At 45.3% G+C, this 25,175-nt stretch overlaps 1 protein-coding gene across 1 annotated transcript; it reads right to left on the bottom strand.

Annotated features, from left to right (window-relative positions):
* Positions 1-2,957: 2,957 nt before the first annotated feature.
* LOC107119875 (sulfotransferase family cytosolic 2B member 1-like) lies at positions 2,958-16,128 on the bottom strand. Its single transcript, XM_015422490.1, has 6 exons — positions 15,993-16,128; positions 12,143-12,351; positions 9,751-9,877; positions 5,771-5,865; positions 3,997-4,177; positions 2,958-3,067 (listed from the first exon to the last, which is right to left on the bottom strand). The coding sequence occupies exons 1-6, from the start codon at positions 16,126-16,128 to the stop codon at positions 2,958-2,960; spliced, it is 858 nt and encodes a 285-aa protein (XP_015277976.1).
* Positions 16,129-25,175: the final 9,047 nt, after the last annotated feature.

The raw sequence follows: 25,175 nt of genomic DNA on the forward strand, positions 1-25,175 counted from the left end.
TCATTTGCCCCCATGCTTGATTTATAGCTGCTTTGGTTTATAGCTAGTCTTGGTTTATAGCTGTTTTTTCTCCCTGGAATTGCCTACCAATGTTCCCTCTAAGCTGTGGAGTCTTGTGAGCAAAATTTCTACTTTGTGAGCCACTGGCATTAAAGCTGTGAGCGAGTGATTTGGCTACTGCATCAGTTAGTTTGCCTCTGGAGCCCTCCTTCCTAAGTGAAGAGAAAAATATGTGAGCCAGAGGCTTAAAAGCTGTGAGCTAGCTCGCACTAACTCAGCTTAGAGGGAACACTCCTGGTAACTGGAATGTGAATAGCTACATATTTTGTACTTCATCTTTCCTTTTTGGCACTCTGGTACTAGGTCTTCACTGATGTGCTTGTTGTTGCTTTTCTCTCAACAAACCAGTTACTGAAAACAGATAAAATTGTGTTGAACTTCTATCCTTTTTACCTGACATGGGTGGTTTGCTTGTTTTCCCCCACATGTGCCATCAGATAGGCTCTCCAGCTCTGAGTTGGCAATACCTTGGAGATTTTGGGGGTGGAGCCTGAGTGGTGGGTTTAGATTCAGAGGAATTAGCTGTGTTAGTCTGTTGCTGCAAAATAGTCCAAGAGTTCAAATAGCACCTTTAAGACTAACAAATAGCACCTTTAAGACTAACCTTTAAGACTAAGACTAACTGAGTAATGGGTGTGGCCTTATGACACACTTCTGGTAATGGCAGGGTGTGTGGCCTTATGACACACTTCCGGTGATGTCAGGGGGTGTGGCATATGCTAATGAGTTATGCTAATGAGTTCCCCTAGCTCTTTTTCTACGAAACGACCCCTGAATATGACTACCTTGCTGGAGTGTGGAAAGTGGCAATGGACAGATCTGTGTTCCCAAGAGAAGCGCCCTCTGCTGGACTATGGAATGCACACTTTGGCCAAGGGGAGCCTTGTGCCTAAGAAGCATGTCAAGCCAGATGTGGCCCCTGCACCTCTGCATCCACCCAAGCACTGGAATGCAGACCAACAGCCCTGGCCTCCATGCAAGCGGAGAAAGCAGCAGATCAGAAAAGAAGCCATGTTCTGGTAAAGGAGAGATGTTCCTGAACAGAAGCCATGAGGGAATGTCTTTTTCATCACGCAGCATTCCCCCTATCCTATGTGTGTTAACTTCTGGGAAAATAACACATTCCTCTTCCTCCTGAGCCAGCCTAAAACAAAAGACTGTGCCCAGCTAAGGCCAAAAGGAGCCATTAAGCCTCCTTGTCGCTCATCCAGATAATGCCGCTGTCAAGCATCGGATCGTTAATACGGAGCACCAGACCTGCAAAGTGATTGGATCTCTTCACCCTTTCCTTTGTCTCACCCCCTTCCCCCAGAGGTTTCACTCCCTGCAGACCATTAATTCTCAATTACTGGACTATTGATCCCTTTATGTACCATCCAGAGTTTAAGTTTTTTTTCTAGTACTTCCTGGGGACTGGGGACCACATGAGCTTTTGCCTCAAGTCACATTTTAGCTATTTAAGTGGAGCCTTCCCTGACTTCCCCCCCTTGCCTCTTGCTCCTTCCTCTCCTAACCCCACCCTACCTTGTTGGTTCCATTCTCGGTCAGTTTGGAACCAGTCCACGTGTGTTGCTGGTCAGCTCACGATCTCTTCCCCCTTAGTGTGTTTTTAGTTTTTGCTGTGTCATCTCATCAGACAGGTAAAGTATTATCCCACCAATGATATCCCTGCTCGTGCAAACGTCGCTGTCCTTTCAACTCTGTATTCCTAGCTTTGTATTGTGTGTGTGTGAATGTATTGTGTGTGTGATCATTGATTGTATGCTTGAAGAACATCTAGTAAAGAAATAATTATTTCAGCAACACAGTCTTAGCTATTCACGGGCTCTGGGAATTCTCACTCCCGTATAGACAGGTTATGATCCCATATTTTATGCCTATTGCCATTTAATATTCATAATTCCCCAAGCTTGTTAATAAAATAAGGCAGTTTGGCTAACAATACCACAATGGACTATATTTAGCGGAGATCTTATTTGTCATTATAAGCTGTTTCACTGGGGATCTTTTCATACTTCTCCACATGGTGTTTGGATCATGTATTAACTCTACTGTCCTTATCCTTATTCTTAACATTATTCCTTGTCATTCCTGAAGATATCTATCTATATTAATACAGTGTACAAGTTCGTTTAATTTACAGTGTTGTTCATTAACATTTACAGTTAGTTTTCATCAGAGGTCATTTGGGGGGGAACGCAGGGGATCGCAGTTCCCCCGGGTGAGGTGCAGGGGGACGGGGCACATGACAAATCCCCGCCCCCTGCTTCCGGCCGCCCCGCTTCCGGCCCTCATTCAGCCAGGAGGAGGCAGGAGAAGAGGGAGGGTAAGTTGCTTCCTCCCTGCCTCTCCCCACCCCTGCCTGCCTGGGGCCAGGGAGGGCCTTGGCAGGCTTCCTCGCACTCCCGCTGGACATGCAGGTCCACCACCGGGCCCCTGATGTCGGGGGTGTGGCATATGCTAATGAGTTATGCTAATGAGTTCCCCTAGCTCTTTTTCTACGAAATGACCCCTGGTTTTCATAGAATTCATGCACAGTAATTAGTGTTTGATTTACTACTAGAAGGATGGGGGAGAAAAGCACTCTCTTTTTTTACCCTTTAGGTGGGACTTTGGAGTCCTCCTTCAGATTTGGTTTCTACCACCTCTGGTAAAGGGGGAACTCCCCCCCCCCGCTCCCCAGCAGCTGGCCAGACAATCAGCTTTGAATATGTTTTCACTTTGAACTGCCCTCTGCTATGTAGACCATGCCATTGTTGCTCAATCATCCAATCACATCTGCAAGATCAAGAATTGTATATTTAACAGAATTTGGTTCAATTACAGGAGGCATTTGTCCCAAGTCAGGCACACAAGTGTGAAGATGCTATACACTGCAAGGAACGATCGGGCATTCTTCAATCCCATGGGAAGGCCACGCTCATATCCTGCATCTTTTCCCAATAAACACTGTCAAAATATTCTTCCTGCTTTGGCGTCAGGTGATTCTTCCAGTCCTCACAGATTCCTGAAACAACACAACAAGGAGTGGTAATCAGAGGGATTTTTTGTATGTGTGTTGGTGGAGTGTCATTTCCTTCTGTCTCACTTTTGTATCCGCACAATATGTGAAATTGATTCTCTTTCAGGGTCAAAGATGTCCTAGTCAGGTCATTAAATGGGGGGTGGACTATGCCTTCTGTAAGGCTATATGAAAATGCAGGTGGTCTTGTTCAGTAAAATCGAACCTGAATGTTTGTAAAGGGTTGAAGATGTGAAGGAGTCTGGAATCTGGACGTGCTTGATCCTCTTTGGTTGTCCCATTTTGGGTCATGTCTAACCCAGCTCAGTAATGCCCTGCCCCTCCCCTTTGGTTGATTTCCCACTGTCGGCCCTCAGCATCCATACCCTGCTAGGATTTCACACTGTACAAAGTTGCAGCCATCACCACTTACCAAATACATGTCCGTGTGTACGTGCGCACACGCACACACACACGCACACACTTGCATACAAGGACATAGGTCACACAAGGCACCCCTTAGGATTCAACATATGGACACATAAAGCTGCCTTCTACTGAGTGATCCCATTGGTCTATGGGTTGTCCAGCAGGAGATATCCAGGGTCTCAAGTGAAGGTCTTTCACATCACCTACTACTCGATCCTTTTAAATGGAGATACCAGGGACTGGGACCTTCTGAATGCCAAACAGATGCTCTGCCATTAAGCTACAGACCATCCCTAATCTACAAGTCTCATCAAAGTTTCTGGAGCTATTAGCCATAGTTGTCAAGAAGAGTCACCCCAAGAAAGCAAACATGAGGCAAACTTTATAGAATAACCAAGCCCTTGGACTTTTCCATCCTATCAACTTTGTGTACATGGGGGCATAAGTAAATGTATTTATGCAAGATCACATTCTGGAACGAGGCACTCCTTCCACACTGCTTTCACCTTTCCTCAAGAACGGTCCCTTCTGGTGATCCATGACGGTGTCTGGTAGTAGTGTGAAATTGCACATCTTGTTGTCCTTCATCTTCTGGAAGGAGGAGTTTTCAACCACAGAGTCGATTTGCTGACTCGTGAGCTCCTTCCCTAGGAAGCGGCAGATCTTCTCCACGCAGCCTCTCAGGTCCTGGAGAAGGGGGGGATGGAATACCAGTCACCCCAACAGTGCAAATGAGTGTGCAATGCCTGTGATGATCAGCCCATTGTCAAGAGGTACGGGAGGCCATTGAGGTCATTTTAGGTAGGTTCTGCACCCAGGTTTACAAGGAACACAAAAAGCGAGGCAAATAGGCCATACCTTTACCTTTTAATTATTATTATTTTTCTTTTTTAAAGTGACATTTTAATGGTTTAAAAGGTAGTTCCATTTCTCCCTTTTATAATTTTTATAACCTTTACACTTCTGTGTTGTTATTAGCAGAGGTCATTTTGGGGGGGATCGCGGGGGATCGCAGTTCCCCCGGGTGAGGTACGGGGGGCGGGGCACATGACGAAGCCCCGCCCCCTGCTTCCGGCCGCCCCGCTTCCGGCCCTCATTCAGCCAGGAGGAGGCAGGAGAAGAGGGAGGGTAAGTTGCTTCCTCCCTGCCTCTCCCCACCCCTGCCTGCCTGGGGCCAGGGAGGGCCTTCACGGGGCTTCCTTGCACTCCTGCCAGCCGGGACTGTTGGGGGTGGGGTGTGTGGCCTTATGACACATTTCCGATGATGTCAGGGGGTGTGGCCTTATGACACACTTCCGGTGATGTCAGGGGGTGTGGCAAGCAGGGCTCTTTTTGTGGCAGGAACTCCTTTGCATATTAGGCCACACACCCCTAATGTAGCCAATCATCCAAGAGCTTACAGAGCTCTTCTTACAGTAAGCTCTTGGAGGATTGGCTACATTAGGGGTGTGTCGCTTAATATGCAGATGAGTACCTGCTACAAAAAGAGCCCGTATGCTAATGAGTTCCCCTAGCTCTTTTTCTACAAAATGGCCCCTGGTTAGCCTTTTCTGGGTCTTACCGGGTAGGCTTTTGTGGGGAATTCCTTCTCATTGTATTTCAAATTGATTGAATTGTACTGGTCGATGACTGTAATAATAATAAACTGAAACTGAAACTGAGGTCATTTTACAAGATACATCTGGCCAGGCTGCTTCTGGGTGTGTCTTCATCTTCACTTCTTGCATTATTATTCTATACAAATCGCTTTGACTGAAGGAACTGGATGAGGCCAGGAAAAGATCCATTGATGGGATACAGCAAATGCTGAAAATGGATCTCAAGTTACGAGAGGAATCGTGGGCTGGATCCCATTCCCACAGAGGAGTTCCACCAGCCGAAGGTGGGTGATGATGTCCATTCATTTGTCCCTTGCAGGGCAGACTTCTGACTCCCCTCTCAGGCTGTGCTTAGGGGTTCCCTGTCCTTCAGGAGCAGCTGGGGTGGGGGGCTACAGCCAGGGATAGCAGGAGAGGAAGGTCTGCTCTGCCAATAGGACACCCTTCCATCAGGGGGGAAATTCTGCTGGATCCAAGTTGCTCGTTGAGAAAGTAGAGTTTCTGGACAAGCTTTCAGTTAAACTAACCAAGCAGGGTGTTTTAATGAAGATCTCTTAGGCCGAGGGGGCTATTGTTCAGTGACAGAACATCTGCCAAAAATATTTGAAGACAGAAGTTGGGATCCTCAGGAGCTGAGGTAAGTGGTGTACCTGTGTGAATGCAGCTGGTCTTGGAGCCATACCTGCTGCAGCTCTTCATAAGTGACCAAGAAGAAGTTGTCTCTGCCCTTCAGTTTCATCCAGCCTTTCACATGGTCAAACCAGGAACCATAGTGCACTGAAAGAGGAACATGGAGGTAGAATAGAAGAAAGTTTAAAAAAAAATCATGGGGGGAAAGCAGGAGTTGGAGTGGACCAGCAAAGGTCATTCTCAGGGATGTTGTGGATGAATTCCACCTAGAAAGGCCAGTTCTCCTGCTATAGCAGAAGAAGTCCCAGCACCCTGTTCCTTTGCCCACCTGAGCAGGAATAAATGGGGGAGACTGCAGTGGGAACAGGCCGGACTCTGAAGGGGTCTGGAACATGGGGGCACCATCAAGGATGGCATTACTTCCTGGGAAACCTGAATGTGACATCATGCCTGTCTAAGAATCGCAGCAAACTCTACAATAAAGCCATAGAGTTTCTGGTGACTCCTAGAGTGGATTGATGTAATTTCTGAGCTTTTACTGTTTGTTTTTTGTTTTTTGCTGGGCTGTTTCTCAGGTCTTTGCCCCTGGAAATTTTACAGGGTTGTCAATGGCAGACTGGCAACCGTAGTGGAAGTATCCTAAGTATATTGAAGTGAATGAGCTTAGAATAGTAGTGTATTGCTACATTGAGACACAAGTGTGTTTCTTTTCAGGTTCAGGACGTGATTACACATCCAAATAGTTGTGTTATTATTTTGGTAGTGAAAAGTTCTATTATTGTTATGTTTAATATGTATTTATTATGAATTGTACAGTAAAGGCGAAGGATTTTCAGAAAGAGATTTGGTAACATTTGTCTCTGACCTTGACCTGCCATGTTTAGATATTATTCAGCAACAGATTCTTGCTGAACTTTTGCATATGGATGAAATAAAGGCAGTGATAATTAATATGAATAATGGCAAATCTCCAGGACAAGATAGATTGCCTACTGAATAGTATAAAACCTTTTCTGATTTCTTAATTCTAAAACTTTACTTATTGTATACCAAGATTTTTTAGTCTGGCTAATTGCCATTGTTGTTATATGGTATTAATATCTCTGTGATCTGAAACATGGCAAATTAGTGCAAATTTTTGACCTATTTATTCGATGAATGCAGATGATAAGGTATTAACTGCTGTTCTTGCTATTCTGCTATTCTTGCTAACAGACTTCAAAAAGTTGTTACAACTTTGGTACATACAGACCAGGTAGGATTTATACAAGATAGACAAGGCTCTGATATAATCTTTGTCTGGTTACTGGTCTGATTGCTTTAAACAGTAAGAAATCTGATCAAGTTGCCATTCTCTCACTTTTACTACACTGACTAAATTCTGTTTTCCTTATGAATTTTTGAAGTGGTTTAGAATTCTTTATTCATCTCCGAGATCCAAGGTGCTGCCTAGGGATGGGCACAAACCGAAAAACAAACCACAGTTTGAACACAAAGCAGGCTACCTTTGGATTTGGGCAGAAGAGCAAATTTAAACTTGTCTTTGTGGGGCAAAGTAAATACAATCAAAATAGATATTAGGATTATTTATATTTTACATGCAAATCCCTTTCCATATATCTTGCAGATATATTCATAAAACTAATACTCCATTTCAGAAATTTATGTGGAGTTCCTTACTGCCTCAGATTTCTTTAAAGAGGATGCAACTTCCATTCAAGGAAGGAGGATTTGGTATCCCTGATCTTAATTTATATCCTCAGGCATACTTCTTAACTTGTACTAATTATTGGGATGACTTGTTGCAGTTGGACCGTCAGTCTTGGGCACTTCTGGATGCTTCTTATATGGTGCCCCTCTTTAAGTGGAATGCATTAGGGTCTCCTTATGTTAGAGTCGATCCCATTTCCCCTACAGCTAAAGAACAATGGTGCATGATATACCCCCCAACAAGCCTTATGCTCGGGAGACCAAAACTGACTGGTGATCCCTGGTCCAAAAGATGTCTGGCTCTCCTCAACTAGGGTCAGGGCCTTCTTGGGCCAGGAGTCAGACCTTGCTCAGTTCCACAGGGCGTGTAAAACAGGGTTGTTCCATTAGATCTACGGTTGCGGACAGCAGTGGTTCCTTAGCGTGGCCTTTACGAATCCCAGTCTGTTATCAGCCCTATGGAGGGAGCGAAGTTATACGCATGCCATCAATTATTCTGAGGATTTACACTGTTTTATCTATTAATAACCATTTACCATTTTCTATTTATTGCTTTTAACTTGTTTATGTCTGATTCTGTTGTACACTACCCTGAGTCATTTGGAGGAGGGTAGTATATAAATTTAATAAATAAATTTAATAAATAATTTGTTGTTAACAACAACAAATCCCCCTGGCAAGATTCGAGGTTCATAGCTGGCATAATAATAATAATAATAATTATAATAATAATAATAATAATACAACAATATCAATTTGATCATTTTCACTTGGTATATTAACATTTTGGGTCAATCCAGAGCTAAAAATTGGGAATAATTTTTTTTTTATGGAAGGCTTGGACTGATAGGGAAATTTTTACATTGTACCAATTGATAGATTGTGATGGTGAGCTTTTGTCATTTTCTCAGCTGAATTCTAGATATGGCTTGTCAACTTCTGTTGAATGGCAGTATTTACAATTGCAACATCTGCTGGTATCTAAATACGGGCCTGTAGCATTAAGTGCCGCAGTATCCCTTTTGCTCCTGGTAGCTCTAATTGAATTGATGCAGAAAAGGAAACTGGCAAACTTTGTCCATGAATGTTTGATGTTGATTAATAAACATGATACGCCGAGTCTCAGGAATTAATGGAATAAGGAGCTAAAATGCCCAATTTTGCCAAAGGAATGGAATATGGCAAAGTTTATACCTTTTCTCTCCATGGATCTTGTGATGGCAAAAAAATTGTGTTTAGGATATATTGGATGCCACAGTGCCTCTTCAGCAAGGGACCAAGTAAAAAGTCTAACTGGTGGAGTTGTAACTTACAGGACATGTCCCTTAAACACATGCTTTGGGCGTGTCTAGTCATTCAGCTTTTCTGGGAAGAAGTTATTACTCATATCAGTTTTGTATTAGAATTTGTACTGATTTTTGAGGATGCTTATGTACTTTTAAACTATCTGCTCATCTCTTGGAGGCTAACCAATGGTCAATGAAAATGCATCCTCCATGCCCTGGCTACAGATAAAAGATTTGTATTACAGCACCGAAAAGATAAATGCCCGCCTCCAGTAAATCAATGAATCGACAACCTTAGAATTCTATCAATATTTGAACCCATGGCATATAGAAGGCAATTGTGCATGGACTTATTTTTAGATATTTGGAAGCCTTTTATAGAAATGTGTGTGTAGATCTGCCACCACTGTTATATTTTTGTCTCTGTGTATATCTGCCTTTAAGGAGCTGCGGTGGCTCAAGTGGTTAAGACGCTGAACTGCAGGCTGTGGAAGGTCGGTAGTTCAGCAGTTCGAGACCCAAGTGTGCCACATGACGGAGTGAGCTCCTGTCTCTAGTTCCAGCTCCTGCCAACCTAGCAGTTCAAAAGCAAGAAATTGCAAGTAGATAAATAGGTACCACGGAAACGTCTTTGGGCAGCGCTGGCTCTTCGGCTTTGAAACGGAGATGAGCACCGCAACCCTAGAGTCGGATTCGACTGGCTTTCGAGCAAGGGAACCTTTACCTTTTCCTTTATATCTGCCTTTGTTTTTGTTCTGTTTGGTTGCTAGAGTTTGAGTCTTTTCCCCCCTCCCCCCATTTTTTAGAATTTACAATAGCAGTGTATGAGTGTATGTTTTTTTTTACATTTTTAACATTTTTTAAACATTTTTACATTTTACAAAAGTGACAGTGTATAAGACACAGCAGCGTGCAGGCTTCTACTCCTGTCTCAGAGAAGTGCCCTGCGATTACAGCGCTGAGCATGTAACTCGGTGCATGGCATGCCTGTTGCAATTCCACCTAAAAGATTCAGAAGATGTTTCTATTTCTGTACCATTCCCTCTCAGGAACTCTTCCAGGAATTCTTGTAGGGTTTCAGGATCTTTATATAGTTTCAGGAGTTTGGAACCGTGGTAGAATGAGATCATCGCATCCTTTGGATTGCGCATGGTGAAGATAATCTGTAGGAGAGGCAGAAGCACCGTTACAGGACAGCAACAAGATGTAAACGTATGGGATTTCTTTTCTTTTTTTTAAATTGCCCCAAAGGGCAAAAAATTATTAATTTTAATAACATTACAAACTTTACATACAAACATTGAAACTTACAGTCCATAAAACACACACACAAACTTACAAACAAAACAAACAAAACATTGACAGGGGTTTTAAATCTTCATAGTTACTACAAGCTTTTCAGCCTAAATGCAAACATTTATTTCTACTTTTAAGGAGTGTGAGTAAATACCATTACCTTTCTACCTTATTGGGTTATAGCAATATCATGCTATATCTTATAATATTGTCCTTTAATTTTAACTGGCTAAATATATTTCTTGTACCAACTGTAAAATCATATCCATGTGTTCTGAAATATAAAAGTATGGGATTTCAAGAAGAGCTAATTTTGTTTTAACAAGTACTCTACAAACCCAGTTTTCAAAAGCAAATCTTGAAATTCTAGACATCCCGAATTGTGACCTTTTCCCTCTTGTCTATTTTTTTACTCGAGAATGCCTGAGGCAGGCATATTAAAGGATAGTATTTAGGGGGCAGGTCCTGGAAAGGGAAGGGTTTGGGGAGGAGAGTCTGCTGCGACTACACCAAACTGGAAGAGAATTATGTAAGCTGCTTTGGATTTGCATTGGACATTAAAGCCTAGTTTCAATTGCTAAACAAGCAATCAAAATAATTTTCTAAACTAATGGGGAAAGTGCATTTGTTACATTTATTTGGATAGTGGAAAGAGGGTATATGAATGAGCAAAAATAAAAGATAAATGCCTGCCTCAGGCATTCTCAAGTAAAAAATAAACAAGAGGGAAAAGGTCACAATTCGGGACAGACCAGAATGCTGACATCAAAGAACTTCCCAATAACCGAAGAGTGTTTTTTACAGTCAAAGACAATATTGATACATACAGATCAATAGGAAAAAAGTCTTAGTATAACGGTGCTGATAGTAACAATCAGTGTTCCCTCTAAGCTGAGTTAGTGTGAGCTTACTCACGGTTTTTTAGTCTCCAGCTCACATTTGTGTCTTAGTTCACGGAGGATGGCTCCAGAGCAAGCTAATTTATGCAGCAGCCAAATCGCTTGCTCACAGCTTTAATACCAGTAGTTCACAAAGTAGAATTTTTGCTCGCAAGACTCCACAGCTTAGAGGAAGCATTGGTAACAATACAAAGTTTCACATAAGTGAAACATGTTTCAATGAATCAGGCACATCCCTACAGTTTATCAAATGGAATACATGGAAAACGCCCAAGGATGAACTAGGACCAAAATAAGATTTGTCTTAAGCATACAAAGGGAAGCATGACTTTTTCATACTCACACAAAATCACCACCACCATGCATAAGACTTTCTTTGATGACAGCCAAGACCTAGTACTGCAATCCTAAACAGAGGTTCTCCCTTCTAAGCCCGTTGACTTCTGTGGTCTTAAAATGGTGTATGCAGGGCTTTTTTTTGGTAGAAAAAGTCCAACAGGAACTCATTAGCATAATAGGCCACACCCAGCAGCAGAAATTCATTAGCATATTAGGCCACACACCCTGACTGCACCACTCATTAGCATATTAGGCCGTATTCCCATGTTATCAGAAGTGTGGTCATCCAGCCAAACCCACCTTTTGCTTCTTATTCTGTTTACCTTGTTTGTTGTCAAAACCCAGGGCCTTTTTTGTTGCAGGAACTCCTTTGCATGTTAGGCCACACACCCCTAATGTAGCCAATTCTAATGAGTTCCTGCTGTTGGGTGTGGCCTATTATGCTAATGAGTTCCTGCTGGGTGTGGCCAACTTGGGAGCCAGCCAGAACTCCGTTCCTGTGCGTTCCTGCCCAAAAATAGCCCTGGGTGTATGTATCTGTGCTAAAGATTGCATGGTTAGGCTGCACTCACACACACTAAATAAATCCTCTTTCAATCCACTTTCCAACTGGATTTTGCCAGTTTGCACAGTAAAACCCAGTTGGCCTGTATTGTATGACTCAAACCTTTTTGTCTCTCAAAGACAGTATTGTCTGCTCCCACTGGCGGAGACTCTCCAGGGATCCAGGCAGAGGTCTTTCCTTTCACCCATCACCTAAGCCTTTTGAACTTGAGATCCGTGGATTGAATTTGGGACCTTCCGCATGCCAAGCTGATGTGCTACCACTGAGCCTCCACCCCTCCCCATCTATGCATATTGCAGTATTCGCCATTTATGTTGTTCCTCCATTACCTTGGCTTTCGAATGAATGAAAGACTTGGGGAAAAGCTGGAGTGGCAGATGCGAAGTCAGGAGCCTGGGTGGAGGACATCTCAAAGCAGACATCATTCCTCCAATACCTTCAATCCAAGGCACCCGTTGCCACACTGGTGCACTGTAGACCCATGTGGTGTCCCCACTATGCTGGATCAAGCTCAAGATCTGTGCCATCCAATTGGTACCTAGAAAGGAATTTGCTTGTCATTGGGAAGTCTCTTGGGAAGACTAGATGACCTGCAAGGTCCCTTCCAACTCTAACATTTTATGATTCTATGATTCTTCAACACGTCACTGATTTCTTTAAAAAATCTTGTTGTTAACGACACCATAATTTCATGGTGGCCCAGGTGAGAATGTAGCAAAAGCAATCAGGGGCTATAATGCAAAGTCGGACCACATAATATCAATCAGACTTCATGGGAAGCCTATCAACATACCCATCATTCAGGTTTATACCCCAACTACAGATGTTGAAGAGGAAGAAATTGAAAGCTTTTGTGCAAGTGTCCAGGAAGAAATTGATCACACATCTAAACAAGGTGTCCTGATAATCGTAGGTGAAGCTAAGGTTTGACACGAAGTAGAATGAAATATTGTCGGAATATTTGGCCAAGGAGCATGAAACGAAGCAGGAGAGCAATTCATACAATTTTGTCAAGACAATAATTTACTCATCGAGAAACCGTGTTTCAGGCAGCCAAAGAGAGGATTGTATATGTGGACATCACCAGATGGCCAATTCAGAAATCAAATAGATTACGTAATCAGAAGCAGAAGATGGAGAAGCTCTGTTCTTCTCTGCTAAAGCAAGACCAGGAGCTGATGACTGTGGCAAAAAGATAAAGGTTTCCCTTGCTCGAAAGCTAGTCGAATCCGACTCTAGGGGGTGGTGCTCATCTCCGTTTCCAAGCCGAAAAGCCAGCGCTGTCTGAAGATTTTTCCATGGTCATGTGGCTGGCATGACTAAATGCTGAGGTGCATGGAACGCTGTTACCTTCCCACCAAAGCAGTACCTATTTATCTACTTGCAATTTCTTGCTTTCGAACTGCTCGGTTGGCAGGAGCTGGAGCCAGAGATGGGAGCTGACACTGTCACACGGCATTGGGGTCTCGAACTGCTGAGCTACTCACTTTTCGGTCTGCAGCTCAGTGTCTTAATCTCTGAGCCACCGCGGCCCTTGATGATTGTGGTACAGACCATGAATTGGTAATGTCAAAATTTAGAATTGTTGGGAGCTGACTCCCAGCCTGGTCATTGGCCATCCTCGGCTTGGGTAGTTCGGGTACTAAAATATTCTGCCACCACCATGTGACTTCTATGAACATTTCTCCATTTATTCTCCGATTAAGCAGGTTGTTACAAGTTGCCCCCAAGACAGGGGACTTGTTTAAGGGGGTGATGGGCTGAGCAGAAGAAGGAAGCAGAAGAAGGAAACAAAAGTCTTACACACTTCAGGGTAACACTGTCACCAGTCCCTTTAACTAATCCAACTGCCAGAGACCAAGGGACTAAGCTTCTAGCCCTCGTGAGTCTAGGAACAATAAATCAGCCCTGCAAGGTTGTGCACTTACAAGGCAAGTTCCGGACACAAGTTACTTTGGTAGCTGTAGCCAACCTGGGCCAAAGTACTGGATTCAGATTGAAGCCCCAGAATTCAAGAACACACCAAATATAGCTAAAATGATGGATTAAAAAGAATGTGCAGGAGTATACAATAAAAGAGCAGTGAACAGGGAGGATAGAAATAATAAAGCTAAATAACTAACCTAAACACTTCTCACAAGCAATAGATCTCTAATCCAGATGCTAACTTAGCAAGACTGAGTCCAAGATAAGTTCCAAAATCCAAATCAACAGGTGCTCAGCTATGCTGGTCCACCTAGGGATTCCAGTCCCCAAGTGCAGGCAGGGATTCCCCCAATTTTTAGGGCTCAGACCTGATGCCAGCCAGCTGGCCGGTGGGGGAAAGCCCCACCCACAAAAGTAGTCTGCAGTCCTGCTTTAAAAGAGTGGGCGCCACGCGCACCTGCCCTTCAAGCGGCAAATTCATGGCTTGCAGGGGAGGCACACGTGGCACCTGCTCTTCCTGAGAGGGGGCTGCCGCTCATGCCCTGCAAGAGGCAAATTCCTATCTTGCAGGGCAGGAGGCCCAGGGCCCACTATTTTCAAGTGGGTGCCACCAGCTCCTGCCTTGCAGGAGGTGAGTTCACTGCTTACAGGGCAGGCGCATTTAGCCCTCGCTTCCCCTCCCCCAACCATTTAAAGGGAAGTTTCCTTTAAATGGTTGGGAAAAGCCAGGGGCGTGCACAAGCTGCGTCCAGGACATGATGGCGTCATTCTGCGTGACATCATTGCATCGGAGATGGCCACGCCCCCTCCTGGAACACCCCCAATCCCCCTGCCAAGATTGGACCTGGCAACCCTAGGTCCACCACAAGTCGAAAGTGTCCCAAAGCTAGTTGTATACCAAAAAGGGGGCAAAACTCGAACGAAGAGTCTTTTCTTTATGCGTTGCAGCGTGCACTGGCGTGATTTGGCTAACCAATCAAATTTAGGCCCGATAATGTAACCCAACTTACTATGGTGTTACTGACCAGGCGAGGCAACCAATCAGGTCAGATTGCCAATTAGTCTCTGACACTCTGACTGCAGCTGTATCAGATCCAATTAAGCCAGTATCCACAGATCTTTGTGTTAATAAGATGGAATGTGTAGGCCCACTTTGGTGGCCTAGGGTGGATGATGTACCCAGTGTTGGAAATGTATGTGTTTACAAGGTCTGACAATCCAGTCATTATAGGGTTAACTTGTTTACCTAGTATTGCTATTGTTTAGACTGACCTGGAAGGGAAACCTGGCGCAGAGCCAATGGGGAATTAGCCTGGGGAAAGTAACTTCTGTTGTGATAAGTGATTGGTTGTTTGTTCCGGGTGACTTCCTTTCTAGGGGTCGAGAAGGACAGATTCTCCATTATCTGCGAGTTAGTGTGTGACTATGTTTTGAGAAATAAGCAGTAGAAAATGTAGCTCTTAAATGTTCTGTTTATTTGTAGGTTTCCTGTGTACCTTTAAGGAGCTGCGGTGGCTCAAGTGGTTAAGACGCTGAACTGCAGGCTGTGGAAGGTCAGTAGTTCAGCAGTTCGAGACCCGGGTGCCGCATGATGGAGTGAGCTCCCATCTCTAGTTCCAGCTCCTGCCAACCTAGCAGTTCGAAAGCAAGAAATTGCAAGTAGATAAATAGGTACCACTTCGGTGGGAAGGTAACAGCGTTCCGTGCACCTTGGTGTTTAGTCATGCCGGCCACATGACCACGGAAATGTCTTTGGACAGCGCTGGCTCTTCGGCTTTGAAACGGAGATGAGCACCGCAACCCTAGAGTCGGATTCGACTGGCTTTCGAGCAAGGGAACCTTTACCTTTACCTTTACTGTGTACCTTTACCCTTAGAAATAAAGTTTTTTAAAGGCAAAGAAATCTCTTCTTTCCAATAGAGCAAGATCCATTGATACTTTGAGTAATTTTAAATACTTTTCACTATTTTTACAACACCCAGAACCTGTGAATACTCCCTAATCCTCCATATCGCTCCCTCTGAGCTACAGTCATCTTGACCCTGGTTCCCAGGACGCAGAAAGCTTCCATGTTCTTCAGGCCACGTTTTTCAAGAAGAGACTATGGAAAAGGCCTAGTCTCTTGATACGGGTAAACACACCGAGGGTTGTATCATGACCCAATGTTGCCATTTGGCCTTTGTTTATTTTATTTCCCTTCTTTCCAGGACGACGTCCATACAAAGCTCTTCTTCCACCCATTTTCTTTCCTACCTGATTTGGGGTAAGTGACATTAATGATATCGTCATCCAGCATTTGGAATTCATTTCCCACATAGTTGAGTATTTCCTCTGAGTAGCCCAGTGTAGGAAAAGGGATCCCCTTGTGGTAGAAGCATTTCTCTGACATCATTGTAAAACTGTAAAAAAAAAAAAGAGCAAAATGTTGTGTTCTTATGGTTTTTTAAACTGTGGACTGTATTTTTCGCTGTAGCTTGGAATGTCCTGATGTTATATAGCAGGGGGCCTCAGCCTTTTTGACCCTGAGGGGCCCTTTGGGATTCTGGCGCAGGATGGTGGGTGCAACCACAAAATGGCTGCCTCAGTAGGTGGAGCTAATCACAAAATGTCAGAGATTGATGTTACAAGCAAAAGGAGAACATACCAAGCTGTGTATAGATGCTAAAGCAAATAACAGCTAGCCAAAAAATTCTCAAACAATTCTTGAACAATACAAAGTGTTATGTAACATATACAACATAGAGCCAAGGTAATATAACAATATATATATACACACACACACATACACACACACACACACACACACACATATATATATATATATAAATAAAACTATATGTGTGTGTGTGTGTGTCCAAAATGATATTGACAAAATTTCCAGCTAGTATATTCATTTCGTGAGTCTTCTTCTGAAGAGGACCGACGTATAACTTCAAACTATCAATCAAATCCATAGAAATGCTTTTAAATAATTTTAACAATTTTTGTTTCCGGTATTAGCTCGTGGCATCCGGCGCCCGCCCATGTCCCGTCGTGAAAAGGGTTTTTTTGTCAAGTCTCCACGGGTGCGCACAAGCACCCAACAGCGCATGCGAACACTTTCGGTTAAAAAAAACAACACAACCCCCGCGGCGCCGCTTCTTTGCCATGCTGCAGGAGTGAGGTATGATCGGCACCTCCCCCCAACCACGGGACATCGGTGGGACGTCCAGTGGGATGTTTGATCTGGCTGCCGCGCGGTAGTTCGCTCCGGGGCAAACAGCCATGCCTCCCCCCCCCCCACGATATCCAGCCTGTCTGACCGGGGCCATAGAAGGGTTGAGGGGATAAGAGGGGTAAGGGAAGGTTAATAGATAAGGGGTGGGGGCAGAAAGAGAGAAGGGGAACTTTGACAGAGAAAAGGGGAGAGGGAAGAAAGCCAAAGTAGGGGAATGCCCCTTCCCTACAAGTTTCTTGTGGGTCCCCACTTCTATATTCTAATTGTGAAGTTGACCAAAACTGAGGATACTTAAATCTGGTGACTGGAGCTATGAATAGGCAAGTCAGATCTTTCTACCTGAAATCTGAAAAACACCCCAATTTTGCAGAAAAATGTGAAGTCTAAAAAAACAACCCATCTTTTTAAAAAATCCAGTGATAAAAGGAGCACCTGTAGCTTTAAGAAAGAGATTTCCTTAGCGGCTGTTGCTGAGCAAATGCAGCATTCCAGATTTGGTTTCTGTGAGTAAAAGGCAGGAGGACAGGACAGGGCTCTTTCCAGGGTTGTTCTGGCCTTTGAGGGAGGACTCAGTGGGGCCAGGCCCAACTGTCAGCAACTACTGGGTGACTTGTTGCCACACAATTTGCATGATTCAATTAGGTCTGGCTGCTTGCTACTGTTCAACAGCAGCCCCCCCCCCATGAAAGCCAGTGTGGTGTAAAGACAGGCCCGTAGCCAGGAATTTCTGCCAGGTGGCATTTTAATTCCTTGGGGGGCACTGGGGCCAGGAGAAAGGGTGCCGATGATCACCTGTGCAGAGACCCAAGCACAACTACAGGACCTCTGGAAAGCGCAGGGGGTGTTCACAGCAGCTGCCACATCTTGCCAGAGAGTCAGGGGCTCTGGGCTGAAAGGAAGTCATAGGACCCTGGCAGGAAGTCAGGGGGCGGGCCCCGAAATGCCCCACTGTAGCTACGGGCCTGTGTAAAGGTTAGAGCTATAGAGTGGGGTCTGGAAGACCCACATTTGAATCCTCATCTTTCTTTGGAAGCTTACTGGATGATTTTGTGCCAGCCACATACTTTCAGCCTAACCTACCTTACAAGGCTGTGGTGAGGATAAAAAGGAGGAAATAATAATTATGTAAGTTGCTTTGATTCCCCACTGTGGAGAAAGATGAGGTCTAAATAATATACATAGATGAAGGTGGGAGACAGATAAAAGACAAGTTGGTGAATGGCTGAGAAGAGAATGAGGCAAGGAAAGGGGAGAGGATATGGGGATTGCCAGGAGGAGGCAAAGAGGAAATAGTGTGTGGGGGATACAGGAGAAAGTGAGGTGCCCCCCATACAAGAATTTGAGGGTTCCCTAAGATGTAAATGGACCTTGTCAAGGACTAGCATCACATAGGGTTGCCAGCCCCTAGGTGGAAGTGGGGGATCCCCCAATTTGGTGAGCTCCAATTGGCCACCGGCCAGTGGGGGGAAGCCCTGCCCCCAACACCCAAAACCCAGCACAATGTCCCCAGTGTGATGACATCACACGGAAGTGATGTCATCATGCTGGGGATGCCGTGCTGCCACCTCCTGTGGCAGTGAATTCCATGTGTTAATCACTCTTTGGGTGAAGAAGTACTTCCTTTTATCTATTCTAACCCGACTCCTCAGCAATTTCATGGAGTGCCCACGAGTTCTTGACAGATCTCTAATCTGACTGAGGATAAGGCAGCTCCGGGTGTTTAGAAATTGACACAAATTCCATCTCAGAAGTCAGCTGAAGAACATTTCAATCTAACAGGATGCTTCAGTGCTGCTGATAAAAGAACATCAGGCTTCAGTGTCAAAAGGCTGACTTAGAATTCATTGAGGAAGTCGCTGAGGGCCAAACTGTGATGACACACGGGTCAGACCCATGGACATCACTGCTATTTACAAATCCAGTGGGGCAATTTAAAAATGCCACAAAGCTGCAATCAGATAAGGTGCACTTGTTCGACCTCCAAACACATACCACATGCCATAGCTGCATGAGGGGTGCATCTAGTTTGGCCTTGAGGCAAAGCTCATCTCATCTAGGGTTACAAACTCCAGGTTGGAAAAAATGTGGAGATTTGTACTTTAAAGAATATTTGAGAATTGCCAGTTTTATTTATTTCATTTAAATATCTTATTTATTTCATTTAAATATATATTTAAATAAATATTAAATTATAATATATATATATATTATTTATAGTCCATCTTCCTCACTTGGACTCAAGGCAAATTATGCAGAGTGAGTTAATACAATCGACAGAATGGGACTGTGGTAAGAAATATTGAACGATGGAAGTATTTGGGTTTAAAATGAACCAACTAAGTTATGAATTCCATATACAATATCTGGCTCTGCCCTGGCTAGAAAAAGAAAAAAAAACAGGCTTGACCTTTCTTTCACTGAATATGTACTCAACATTACATTCCCAGGCCCAGGGGCGTGTGAGACTTTACAATAAGCAGCTGGCTTGGGAAGTGGCAGAACCCCAATAAAGATGTGTGGCCATTTGGACACCTGGCAAGATAACACTAGCTTCCTGAGAGACAGAGAGTTCACACACATACCCCGCTTTTCATCTCTCTAAACATCAAAGCACAGTTTATTTCCCTGATTGGGGGACACCTGGATGACACTGTATTGATCCCTTTGGACTTTTATTGTGTGAGACCAAGGAAACAATATTTCCTGTAATACAATCATCTTTTAGGAAGCAATTTTCAGATAGGCAATTTCCACTTCCATGCTAATCAACACCTGATATGATCATCAAAAAGAACTCCTCCTTTGATGTTGGGTTTAAAATACTGGTCCAGAGCCCACAGACGGCAGCTGAATCCGAAAAGGATTCAGTTAGAGAGTGCCTCTCGACGCGCTTGCATGGGGTGGGGAAAACTTTGTTTTGCATGTTTATTTTTCTGTGTGTATGTTTAGGAACTATGAATGTTTTGCTATAATAAAGATAAGTTTTATTTTAAGAAGAGACTAGTGAATTCCAAGCTTGCACTTCTGCCTTTGGTAAGGGGCAACACACAGGAGACACACACGAACTGAGGGGGGGGAAGTGTGGGTGACAGGGTTAAACACACACCCACACATCCAAAATTCTTACAACAGGGACATTCAGTAAGCAATGAAATCAGATTACAGTTGTAAAATCAATCAGAAACTTTAAATGATACAAATTAAATGGCACAAAAATGATACAGATGGATCCTAGTTTCAGCAAGCTAAACACAGTACTTAAGACCACAGGCCCTAGTAATTTATCCAAGTAACTTTGTGAATAATTTTGTACAGAAATAGAGATGGAAGGGACCTTCAGGGTCATCTAGTCCAACCCCCTGCACAATGCAGGAAATTCACAAATACCTCCCCCCCACACACAGACCTAGTGACCCCCGTTCCATGCCCTGAAGATGGCAAAAAAACAACAACAACCCTCCAGGATCTCCAGCCAAAGTGGCCTGGAGAAAAATTGCTTCCTGACCCAAAAGTGGTGATCGGCACTTCCCTGGGCCTGTAAGAAAGGGCCACAAGAACTAAGCTTTGATTTATTATTTATTTATTTGGATTTATATCCCGCCCTCCCCAAAGGCTCAGGGCGGCTAGCAGAGGCATAATGCCAGATTATAACAATAAAAACAGTATAAAATACAAAATAAACAATTAAATAGGATTCATAAAAAAGACATTTTCGGTGCTCCCCTACCCTTCCTGCCCTCCCTCTCATGATCTGCCTAAGTTCACAGAATCACCATTGCTGTCAGATGGCCATCTGGTCTCTGTTTGAAAACCTCCAAAGAAGGAGAGCCCACCACCCTCCGAGGAAGCCTGTTCCACTGAGGAGCCGCTCGAACTGTCAGGGCGTTCTTCCTAATGTTTCCGTAAACCCTGCCATCCCCAGGCTCTACCTTCAAAATCTCCAGGAGTTTCCTAGCTCAGAGTTGGCAGCCTCACTCAGGGACCTCCCAGTTTCTGAAGAAGAGAGAAGAGCTGTGCCTTTGGACGAAAGGCAAAAACTCATGTGCGTACTCTCCAAGGTTTCATGGGCAAATGAGGATACTTTTGGACCCTCTGCTCTGTACGCTGCAATCCACTCTTTTCACTGAAGTTTCTTCTTTCAGTTAAAGATAAACCAGAAATGTATCTGTCACAACTTCTCTTTTAATTCGTGTGGTTAGGTATGATGTGTCTTTAACTTTCACGTCGTTCCTTTCTCTCACTCAAGGTATGCAATGCTGCCACCAGGGACTTAATTTCAATCTTATTAATTAAACTTTCCCACAGTATTGTGCCCAAGTTCTAAGGCTCCTTCGTTGGACTATGTGGTCCTGAAGATGAGACTGTTGTGTTGTAATAGCATATAACTCTAGGTTTTCATTAAAAAAAATAAAACTTTATTTGTACAAGATGCGAGCCCCGCGCTGGTGGGAGGGGGCTGATGTGCCTTCTCGTGAGGCATGAAGAGAAGGGCAACGGCGCCGTGAGAGGTGCGGCACCAGGCAGGGGGCAGAGCCAGCCTATTTAGGCTTGGCTCCCGCCCTCTGCCCCAGCAGTTCTTCGATGTGCTCGGAGCGAGTTGCAGCTCCGAGCACGATATAGGAAGGCGGGCCCAGGACTTTGTGGGCTTTGGGCCTGGCGGGAGACCAGAGGTCAAGGACAGGTGGCCGCTTGTGCCCGGCGTGCAGCCACAGCGCTCTTCAGGCCGTGGCAGCCAGGGGAATCGGGCCGCTGCAGCAGCGGCCGGGAACATCGGGGCCTTGGCGCTCTCAGGCCACGTTGGCCGGGAGTGCAGCTGTGTTGGTGGCGGCCTGGATCGTCGGGCCACAGCGCCGGGAGCTAGGGACGTCAGCCGCGCCACCACGAGCCGGGGCATCGGGCCGCGGCGGCGGCCGGGAGCACTGGGCCGCTGTGGCAGCCAAGGGTGTTAGACTAGTGGCTTGCAGAGGTGGCGGGAGCATCGGGCCGTGGCGGCCACGGAGCATTGATGCCACGTGGGGACCTGATTCTCGGGGACCGCCACCGCGGCTTGATCTTTGGGGCTGCATCTTGTAACTGCAAGGCAGTCCTCAAGGGCATGTCTTTGGGACCGCATCAAGGTTTGTGGCTCCCACTGTGGTAAAAAAGGAAGAAAAGACAAGACAGAGAGAAGCACCATTCACGGGGGATGTGGTAGGCGGCATAGGTAAGCTGCTGGGCTACCCCCCCTCACCTTTAACTTTATTTTCACGGGCCCAGACCTTGTAGTGTCTTAGGGGTGGTAGCAGGGTAAGGCTGCTCCCGCCCCCCCTCGTCCCTCCTTTCCCCCATAGACTTGAAAGCCTGCTTTTTGGCTGGGGTGGTATTTCCTTGCTTTGGGTGGCTGATATCTATTCCCCCTTCTGTTCAATTGGGGGGGGGGTGTTCTGGTTATTAGGCCAGGGCTCGCAGGCCTTCCTTGCACCCTGCCTCTTCAGTGGTGGCCATTTCGTGGTGGAGCCAAGTGTTGAGGGGTGGCGGCCATTTTGTTGAGTGATGGCCATTTTATGTTGTAATTTAAATACATGAGTAAGGGGGAAGGAACAGGGGAAAGCACTGCACCTCTTGCCATTAGTATAGAAGTGATGCTCATGGTTGGGAGACCAGCAGCAGGGCAAGGCTGCCTCACTCATTTCATGCTATATGGTGGGCAGCTAGGCCCTTGATTTTCTAAGACCAGTGTGGTGCGGTGGTTAAGCATGTAGTCTATAATTTCAGTGAACCGGGATTGATTCCCTGCTCCTCCACTTGCAGCTGCTGGAGGACCGTGGGCAAGCCATAGTTCTGTCAGAGCTGTTCTTTAAAGAGCAGTTCGTGAGGGAGCTCTCTTGGCCCCACCTACCTCACAGGCAATGCCCCCTCACAGGGTAGGGTGTCTGTTGTGGGGAGGGGAAGGGAAAGATGTTTGTTGGCCACTCTGAGGCTCTGAGTATAAATTCTATCTCCACCCTCCTTCCTTCTGTTGCTGGCATGGTTAAGGTAGGATTTATTAGGGAACTTATCTCTGCAATATCGGGAAGAGATGATTTCACTTAAAACTCACAGGCTGGGGTTGGCGATCAGTGTTCCCTCTAAGCTGAGTTAGTGTGGGCTAGGTCACAGTTTTTGGCCTCTGGCTCACACAATTTTCTGGCTCAGGATGAATGGTTCCAGAGCAATCTGGTTTTATGCGGTAGTCAAATTACTAGATCACAACTTTAGTGCCAGTGACTCAAGGTAGGATTTGGCTCACAAGACCCCACAGGTGGGTGGAGTATTTGGAAGCGTTGTATCAGTGACAGATGATCTGCTTTGTGTGCATATGGTCCCGGTTTCCATCTCAGGATCTTTAATGGAAGGATTTGGAGATGGTGAGGTGGCAGACCTCTGCCTACGACCTGGAGAGCCTTTGCCGGTCTGAGCAGGCAATACTCATTTTATTAAACTTTAAAGCGTACAGCGCTATCAAAGGGGCTATTCCTTATGAAGAATAACAATGTTTACCTGCTTATTGCAGCAAGGCTTATTATATTTGAGACTGTAGACAAGGGTTTCTATTCAAATTGACATATTTATTTGGTTTTATCCTGAGAAAGACAGTTAAATTACCAATCTTCCAATTACAACATTTGGCCCTAATGCATATAGGCAGGGATTTTTTTGTAGATAAAGCCCAGCAGGAACTCATTAGCATAATAGCCCACACCCAACAACAGAAACTCGTTAGCATATTAGGCCACACCCCCTGACAGCACAGCTCATTAGCATATTAGGCCACACCCACGTGTTACCAGAAGTGTGGTCATCCAGCCACACCCACCTTTTGCTTCTTATTCTGTTTACCTTGTTTGTTGTCAAAACCCAGGGCTTTTTTGTAACAGGAACTCCTTTGCATGTTAGGCCACACACCCCTAATGTAGCCAGTCCTAATGAGTTCCTGCTGTTGGGTGTGGCCTATTATGCTAATGAGTTCCTGCTGGGCGTGGCCAACTTGGGAGCCAGCCGGAACTCTGTTCCTGTGCGTTCCTGCCCAAAAATAGCCCTGCATATAGGGATGTTTTTCCGGTGCAGTGGTTAGGAGTGAAATCAAATGTAAACTGAATGGAAGCATCTGAACTTTTAGGGTTTCCTTATGCGAAGGAATCCTTGTCAGCAACATGTGAATTTGACAGTGTGAATGCACTCTGAGTTGGCAAACTGGCTTGGTCTTGTCTTGGGTTAGGATTTGAAAATATCCATTACAATACGTCATTTGTACCTTCTGTTTTAGCAGGAATACAGTGTGGCTTCCAACCTGATGCTGTGATCTGGGAATTGGACAGCCAGAACGTCGTTACGGGTCATTGGTTGGTCCTAATGAGCAGTCTTCACAGGTTTAATAGCGCAATTGTCCCTAAGGCGAGGTCCAGCGAGTCGCCACGGCCTGCAAGAGTGGCGTTGGTCATGACAGGCTGTGGACGGTGCCAGCTGGGATGCAGTGGTGCTGCCACAGCAACAGGAATGGGGCAGGTAGCTTCCAGGGAGGTTCTGTGGGGGCGGTTCTGCCCACTCACTTGGCCAAGAAAGAGCTACTTTCTGACATGGCAGCCTAGCCTTACTTATGTATATATGGAATAGGGTCCACTGAATTCAGGTTCCCATTCCAGTGAATGAACATTAGCCACAAGGTATATGAACATTAGCCACAAGGTATAGATAGGCGGTAGTGCCTGGGCCTTGGCAAGTTGAGCCTTTCCTGGGATGAAGTTTGGGACTCACTCTTCTTGGTTCAGTGTCAATTCCACTACAGCTGCCCTGGGTTATGCGTTCCCTTGCCGTGCGGTAGGGTCAGTGGGACCTTGTTCAGATCAGGACCTCTATTTGGTCACTGCACATTTGTGGGGGGGGGGACGCTGTGTTCAGGGGGCCGGTGACGGCTTTCGCCTAGCATTCGAAGAATGGAATTGCAAAGTTAAGTTATTAATGAGGTTTTTCTTTCAGGTGCTGCTTGGCCGCGGGGCGAGATGAAGTGCCAACATCTGCGGCCACAGCACGGTCTTTTGGGCCACCCCCCGGGCCAGGAGGACACTCTGGACATTAAGGCCCTTGTGCTACGAGGGGGAGGCAGACTTTGTGATGGCCCAGAGGGTGGACAGTATGGCTGGCAAGGCCCTTGCAGGACAAGTTGAGGGTGACCTTGCAATGATGAGAGCAAGGAGGCCTGG

The sequence above is a fragment of the Gekko japonicus genome, unplaced genomic scaffold (assembly GCF_001447785.1).
Source record: "Gekko japonicus isolate JY-2015 unplaced genomic scaffold, Gekko_japonicus_V1.1 scaffold1250, whole genome shotgun sequence".
NCBI classification, from domain to species: Eukaryota; Metazoa; Chordata; class Lepidosauria; order Squamata; family Gekkonidae; genus Gekko; species Gekko japonicus.